We start from the raw sequence: 8,337 nt of genomic DNA on the forward strand, positions 1-8,337 counted from the left end.
TGCTCCCTACAGATTACATAAAACGTGAAATCATGTCCAGAATATTTCCAGGAGTTTTATAACAGATTGTCAGGTTTTGGTATCAGTCCCTCAAAATCTTTACGCGTTTCATTTCACATTTCACTTCAGTCCTCCATAGTGTCCGTCCTTCCAATGAGACGGCTTCACAGTTGAGACAAAGCTAGAGAAGAAATCCATTGTAAAGAGCCACATATTTAAACAATTACTATGGCACTCTTCTCTGGTTGTTTGGGGGCATTCTGGGAAACCATAGGAAACCACTAGAAAAGTCTTGCAACATGCTGAACATGGCAGAGTTAACATCCACATTAATTTACAGGCATGGGGTGAAATTATTAAACACAATATGTGTAAACAGTCACACACACAGGGTCACACATCTGTGTGTGTGTGTGTGTGTGTGTGTGTTGGTTAAGATATGATGTAAGAGGCGTTGTCAGCTGCACATTTTGAGACATCTGCAGGCTGTTTAGCATCAGAGAGGTGGAGTCAGCCTCGCGATTGGCCGGAGGGGGAACAGATCTCGACTCTGGGGACTGACACCACACCCGTGTGTGTGTGTGTGTGTGTGTGTGTGTGTGTGTGTGTGTGTGTGTTTTGTCCAGCATATGCTCTGTTGTGTTTCTTCTTCTTCTTGTTCTTGGTGACTGAAGAGCTGCTTGCAGATTCTCAACTGGTAAGTTTTCTGAGGGGGGTTGACGTCTTGTTTTGTTTAATTCTTTTTTGTGTTATGTGATATTTCACTCTGTGCATTGTGACCGTCGTTTGAAGACCAAACTGACAGCCAGTTTAGAGCTGCTGCACCTTTGTTTTCACTCTGTTATATTTAGTAATCAGTCAACAATCTTGAAAACAGTGCTGGTTTAGTCACTAAACATAACTGTGCTGCATATATGTTCTCAGTTTCCTTGCTTATATTATTATATTATTATTTTATACATACAATTACCTTCTGCTACAGACTTAAATAAATAAAAACTTCATGAGACCAGAGATGGATTTGTTAGGGAAGTAAAATACTAGTGTGAAGACGTTATGTGGAAGCAGAATAAAATCAGATTAAAATGATTGTAATGCTCTGCAGCTCAGAGATAGCTCTGTGAAGCATGACTCTTGTTATACAGACAAACACTGACACTTTGGATTCATTTTTGGAGTCATTCCCTCGAGTTCATAATTAAGTATGTGAACAACTTCTGTCCTGCAAGACTCAATAAAACGCAACTTTAATGCTTCACAGAGAAGTTGAATGGTCATAATTCTGGAGTTTAAGAGGATGACACCAATGGTTGTGTATATTTTTGCTGCATTTACTTTGAATCCTACAAACTTAACATCACTTAAAGTCAATTTCTTAGATTGATTTGACACCTGGTACTAGTTTTAAGTTATCTTCTATGAAAAACATCTTGCAGAGACTTGAAAACCTGCTACAGAAGTTAATATATTACTAACTAAAAATGTCATACGATGCAAAATATCTGTTGGTTTGGGCCTTCAAACCCGACTCTCTGGTAAGCAGCTGGAGAAAACCATCATATCTGGAAATAAGAACATATCCTTGGCGCCACTGTGGTACTGTCCAAGACAACCACGCTTTTTGGATAACACCATTATTATGTTTTCATGCCCTATTGTGAAGCAGCTGCACCGGAGATTTAGCATCGAGGGGCTGCCTCTTCCACCCCGTCCCATCTGGTGTAACCCCATCCCTCCAGCTGGAGGATGCACTTGGATAAATAAAACAGTCGGACACATCCTTCAGGGATAACATCCCACCATTTCTACAACTTAGAAATCAGTGTGGTCTTATGGATCCCTTCTTGTTAACATATGCTCGACTATCGTTATAAATAGGAAATGTAAAGAGGGGGCTGTGCCTGCCTCATGCTTGGAGTCATATTTATAGCTTAATGTTTAGGGCTGAGCCTAATGCATATTCTCTGGGAACGTGACCTCAGTATATCCTTGACAGCTTCTCAGTGGAATACATTATGGACTTCGGAGCTCTTAGAAATGTGTGAGATTTTGTGATTTTACAAAACAGGATTCTGAGTGGAGCAGATAGGCTGCCCCTTGTTAGATTATGCTTGAACAAGACACACATAGGTTATGTTATCCAAGATGGACGAGGTTCATTACTCCACCTGCTTCGGGACTGTCCAGCTGTTAAAACACTCTGGTTAGAAGTTAAGTCCCTAAATGTCAGAGTATTTCGTAATGTTGCATGCTGGTTGGACCAAAACAATGATGTTGGAGTCACTGTTGACTGGCTCTGAACATTGTGTTGCTTATCTACTAAAAGACTAATTCTTTTAAACTGGAAGAAGCGCGAACCAGCCTCCTTCTCTAAAGAAGCGTGGCCATGAGGAATAGCTGGACTTGCTGAACATGGAAAACGCAGCCAGCCTGTTAAAAGATGGATTCCCATTGCCCTACAAATTAAGACTCTCTCCCTCCCCCTTTATTTGTCTCTCTTTAATTACATTCTGAGGCCTGTAGTGATACCTCTGCTACCCCTCAGGCACTTGGTCCCACTTCAGTAGGCTTGTATAAAAAATGCTTATGAAAGGAGGGAAAACTCAACCTGCTGCGACTGGAACTGGGCGTCACTGTATATATTGTAGAAGAAATCTTTTAGATTAGAAGGGGAAGAAATTGCAGATTCCACACATTCCCTCACTGTTATGGATTTAATAAATAACCTTGCCATTAACAGTTAAATGTATGAACATTTTCATACTCAGATCATGGATGGTTACACGACTCCTCCCCCTGGAGATGTCTCATCATCTTCTCCTCTTCCTGAGGTTGTGACTAAAGGTACAGTACATGAATGTGATAATGTAAAACAAGACTTTTTTTTTCCAGGGAGTGAACTTTGGGATCACTTGTGAAGATATGTATTTGAATTCGGATTTCTGGCTGTTATAGGAACCACCACTCAGTACTTCTACATTTCTACTCTTTGGTGTACCGTGACTTTTTCTTACTTTGGCCTTTTCTGCCCTCTCCATATCAGGCACTCTGTGCATTACATATGGCCCTAAATGCAGAGGATTTTTCTTGCACAAGGATTTAATGGAAGAACTAAACCTACAAAAACTGATAAATGTTGGTTGTGCTGTGTTGTACCAATACACTGATTTGTACTAGTTCCTCCTCCAGTTTGTATATAAAGCCTCTGCAGGAGACAGATGTGGATTTAGTCAGGATGCCAAATATGTGCCTATATACAACTATAAGCCTCCTCCTGAGAGCCGCACATTCCCCTTGTTCTGTTTTACATCTATCTTACTAAAGTCATTGTTGGGGGGTACACAAACCAACATTCGAATAAGCGGAGTACTGGCACTTATTTTCATATTGACAAGTAATCAGCATTTGTTGCAGCTGGTGGAGGTGGAGCAGATATTAAATGTAATGTTGATCATATAAATCTTCTCCAGCAGTCAGATAAATGTGGTGGGGTGAGAAGTGCAGTGTTCTCCTCTGAAATGTAGTAAAGTGGCATAATATTGAAATAAGTATATCTGCAGCAGGAGACATTTTACTGCATGAGTACTTTTATTTTTGATACTTTAAGTACAATTTTGCTGATTCACAGTTTGTGTGAAGGTCACGATCACATTGGAATCTGATTGGATTCAGCTTTGATCGATGATTCTGTAATTGATTTGAGCCTAAAGGTTTGTTGACTTGACACACACGAGTGTTTCGGTCCTGCCGTGGTTTGTGTGTGTGTGTGTGTGTGTGTGTGCGTTTAGCAGGGGAGTGTCTTATCAGCCTGATGCCAGAAAGGAGCATGGGAAGGAGCGAGTGTGACGCCTCCAGGGTCTGTCGCTGTGGAGATAAGAGCCGACACACTGATGCCCGCTGGCCCCTTGTTTCCATGGCGGGGCCAAAAGACAGCCAGAGAGCTGCTAACTAGCTTGGGGATGTGTGTGTATAACAAGTTTGATATACGGCTGAATTGGATCATTGTTTACCATTTACAAAGTTGTCCGTCCTTTCAGCCTATCAGTGGTGTCAATCCAAGGACATTAGTTGTGTTTGCTGCAGAGAAAATGTTTCTGGGTATTCAATTTCAAGCTTTTGTGCTCCAAACTCTTCTTACTCTGGTAATTGTTGTTGTAAGTCAGTAAAATATCAGATTTATGGAGATTAAACTGAAAAAAACAATCACTGCATCACTAATAAGAACTGTTAACATTCATAAATAATACAACATCTGCGCTCGTATTTATGACTTCTAAATCCATGCAGGAACTTTTGAGAGAGACGAAGCAATTTTCTTGCCAAATTTCTTCAAAGTTTAGAGCTGAAGCTGCTTTTGCTTATTATTTTATCATTTCTTCTTTATTACTTTATGTCAAGATAACAAAATAGTGCTCTTATTTCATTTTTAAGACCCTTTAACCTCAAGATAACACTTTTTAGGGTCAACTAAATGCTTGTTGTCTCTGTTTCTGTGCCAATTTAATCAGACCGATCGAGTTTGGTTGCGCTTTTCTTGCCGTTAGACAAGAATAAAGCTGTTTCTTTTCTTTTCTTTTTGTAGGATGTGAGATGTAAATAGTACAGAGCTCATGTGAACAGAGTTGGGCTCCGTTTGGCACCTCATCTCTGCACACACCGAGGCTTTAAAATAGACTGAGGGTGTTTGAATGCCATGCATGATTGGAGAATCAGCTGTCCTCTGACAAACTTTATAAGGTGTGCCGCCTGCATGGGTGTGGTGGCTCAATACTGATAAATATCTGCTGGCTGATACAATCAGATATGAAGATCTAAAGTGTTAATGCGAGAAAAGAAACGAGGCAAATTCTAAACTCGAGCGCTTAGTGCTTTTACCTCTAACCACGCATCCATACTTCCATTTGCTGTACCCGCTTAGCAGTGAGGGTTTCCTCTCTTACACGGGTAAAAAAGCAGCTGAAACTGAATTTAAATAATCACAAGAAACTAAACTTAAAAGAAAAACACTTCCAGTACAGGAAAGTAACTTAATACATTTACTTTGTGTAAGTCTGCAGTACTTGTTTTGTACTCAGAAGCAAATTCTGTACTTTTTACTCCACTACCTATTTTTTCCAGATTAAAATTATTATATTTTGTATTAAAAAACAAAGATATTCTGATGTATTATCATAGGATACGATTTTATTGATCCCAGGGAGGAATATTCAAAAGCTACCCATCAGTACATAAAGTAGTTTTACCTTTACAAGCTGCAACATATTAATGCATCCATAATTGTAATCCAGTCATGTGTTTGTTGTCTGAATGCACAACGTGATATTACTACCTATACCAAATATCTTAGTGCTTCTTCCACCACTGCCGCAATTTCACCCTGAAACGTTTATATTACCTGTTTTTCCCAACACATTTGTTTTATTGTATTTAATGCATTTTAATTTATGTCTTTACAGGCAACTACACCGACGATGGACCAGTCGCAGCCTTAATCGGAGGTGAGGACTGAGCTTCCTGATTATATTAAACTATGCTGAAATCAGCATTTTCAAGCTCCGGCACCTTTTATCCCACATTCCATGAATGCAGCATAAATATCTTTTAATTTCATAGTTTAATTAGCATGTAGCCTAATCAGTGTAATTTAAAGAAAACCTTTAATTAATGTACAGTTGTTATCTGAATTTAATTATTATCCAGGACAGAATAACACAGTAACTAATTTTAGTCATTTAAGTGTTGATTAAGATTAAACACCATAAAAGTTGCACCCTCCAGACTAGAGAGCTCAAAACTAAACTATTTTAAAACAAATCTGAATTTTATCCTGAGTTGTTTAATGTGCTGATGTGATTTTAAAATCTTTTAATGATCTCATGTCTTGACCTTTATACTCCACCCTTCCAGGGATCGTGAGTGCAGTGCTGCTGCTGCTAATCTGCATGATAGCAGTGCTGCTTTGGTGCCTGTCCAGACACAAAGGCTCATACGTCACCAATGAGATGGACGAAGACGAAGACGAAGACGATGTTGATGGCCACGACGATGAGTCTGTTGGTTCTGATACGGCGCTCCAGAGCAAGGAACCTCTGAAGATCAAGGAGGAGGAGTAAAGGAGGGGAAAAAGAAGAAGACCTGTAAGATATGGACTTGAGTTGTGCTGTCGAGGACTAAAGAGCTTTGTTACATTTATTTTTTACATCATTTTTTTAAAGTAACCGATTTACTAAAGCTGCACGAAGCAACTTTGCACATCGCCGCCACCAAACAGCAGCAAGATACGACTATTTGACATGTGAGTCTCCACTTTTCCTGTGAAGCTGCACCAGCCGTTTAATTTAACGATGAAACACCAGCCTTCTTGCTAAACAATTTCTAATGACGCTATTTACATACCAGCTCTTGTTAATGTGACAATTTGTCTTACAAACATACAGCAGGCACTGCGAGAGAACAGCAGCTGCTAAACACCTCACAGAAATTTGGTAGAACATTACACATTATCTAATATTTAGTGATCACATAGTGCTATTGTTCTTGAACCAGATGAGTTTTGTTTCTTACTCTGTGCAAAAACATCCAACTCTTCATTAAAATCCAATCTGTCACAGTGTCAAAATCCTCCAGAAGGCACACATATGCCACTTTTTCAGTAAGGTTCCTGGAATATAATCAACGTCTGACACTGATTAAAGCTTATAACTGGCAGGAAAAAGTCCTGTTATTTTCATTGTTTCTGTCACAGAAATCACCAGTGATGTGCTGAGAGAATTTAATTGAGATTGATTGAGAATCTACCGCACTTTTCACATTTTCTGATTGATTCTCCCAAGATGGTTTGATAGTTAAATCAAATATATCTGATGCAGCTTTAAAAAGCTTTAATGAAAATGTTGACATTTGCAGAATAACCATTTCTAAAGAAATCTTTTGCCTCAGATCTCTTATTTTCACCATTTCACATCCTTCCGCAGACTTATTGTGTGTCTCATGTACTGAATCATGTTAAAAACTGTTGGTTTCTAAAACGTTACAGCTCCTGTGTCTCCTACAGCCGGACAAAGAGGCCGTGAGGTCGAACTAACTAACTCACCAGACGCTGGTAAACAATTACTGCTCATTTTCCACGCTGGCTGATTGTAATATTTTAACGTCATAACAGTGAGTGACTCTCTGACTAACATGCCACATTGTTATGAATCAGCTGTGAGGGATGATTTGTGTGCGAACACTTGACCTGAATTTCTTTGACTATCAGAGTATCTTTTTGTGTCCGTTTTTGTTTTTTAAGAAAAAGTGAAAGAAAGTATGATGAAATACTTGGTGAAAAGGCTTGAAGAGGTCCAAAACACCAAAGAGGAAGTCAGTACTTGTTTGCAATAATTAATTGTTAGAAATAGAGAGGAAGATGAATCTGTTTTACATATTTGTTTACACATTTCTTATTAAAATCTCTTCTAGGGTAGTTTTAACTTAAGAATAAAGTTTTTACACTTCCTGTCTTTTATTTTTGTGTGATTTTAGTGCCTCAGTGTGATGAATGAGCCCGTTCTCATCTCAGGGCGTCACAGGTGTTGGATGAATTCAAACTGCCCCATCTAGTGTTTAGAAAGACGTACAGCAGTTGTTTCTTCTGTGCATTTGAGAGTCTAATGTGGGGATTATTTATGTATGTTACACATTTCCAATATACAAAACATGCAAAACCATATAACAGATACTTTAAAGAAACAGACATGTAAAGAGCAACAGATACTAGACATTTAGATGAAATATTAGGGAATATTAAAGTGCTGGACACATAACCTGTGTCTCCACCACTTTTCTGTGAAATAATTCCACATTTTTATTCATGTTTGATATAAAATACGTATTTTATATGAGCTTATTTTGGCTCACAGCAGCAGCGGTGAAGATGTGTGTTCAGAAAGTGAAAGGGGATCTTTTATTTTCAGAAATAAAGGCAAAGAGATTAAAAACTATAGACCGTGTATAAGAAGTGGACGTAGTCATGGTGACGTTGGGACACTTGACAATAGACCTGTTTTGTAGTTAAGAGGAGTTTATGTTGCTGATAGACACTGGCTATGCAACAACGAGGTGAGCAACAGAATACAGAGACTTTTGGGTGTCAGCAACAAGATGCAGGAGCTGATGGCAGTTAAGATATTGATGGTAACTGACGGACAGACAGAAGATGAAAATAACATGACGGCAACAAGCTGAAGGCACATTTCTTCCATGGTATTCTGAAGGCATCCAGATACTTCAGTGGTGTTTCCTGTTTGTTTTTTTTGAAGGTTGTCCGCCTCTGATTACCTGATGTGTCTCACCTGT

At 39.0% G+C, this 8,337-nt stretch overlaps 1 protein-coding gene across 1 annotated transcript; it reads left to right on the forward strand.

Moving 5' to 3' along the window:
- The first annotated feature begins 620 nt into the window (after window positions 1-620).
- On the forward strand, window positions 621-6,345 carry LOC123970795 (small cell adhesion glycoprotein homolog). The gene is made up of 4 exons (XM_046049117.1): window positions 621-697; window positions 2,769-2,844; window positions 5,457-5,498; window positions 5,908-6,345. Exons 2-4 carry the CDS (start codon window positions 2,772-2,774, stop codon window positions 6,111-6,113), a joined length of 321 nt encoding a protein of 106 aa, XP_045905073.1. The 5' UTR covers window positions 621-697; window positions 2,769-2,771; the 3' UTR covers window positions 6,114-6,345.
- Window positions 6,346-8,337: the final 1,992 nt, after the last annotated feature.

The sequence above is a fragment of the Micropterus dolomieu genome, linkage group LG01, assembly GCF_021292245.1.
Source record: "Micropterus dolomieu isolate WLL.071019.BEF.003 ecotype Adirondacks linkage group LG01, ASM2129224v1, whole genome shotgun sequence".
NCBI lineage: Eukaryota > Metazoa > Chordata > Actinopteri > Centrarchiformes > Centrarchidae > Micropterus > Micropterus dolomieu.

Bases quoted from the DNA above. Each gene is read 5' to 3' on its own strand.
- LOC123970795 (XM_046049117.1), top strand. From the start codon at position 2,772: ATGGATGGTTACACGACTCCTCCCCCTGGAGATGTCTCATCATCTTCT. The intron at 2,845-5,456 runs GTACAGTACATG...ATGTCTTTACAG, and splicing joins TCCTGAGGTTGTGACTAAAG to GCAACTACACCGACGATGGA. The intron at 5,499-5,907 runs GTGAGGACTGAG...CCACCCTTCCAG, and splicing joins AGTCGCAGCCTTAATCGGAG to GGATCGTGAGTGCAGTGCTG.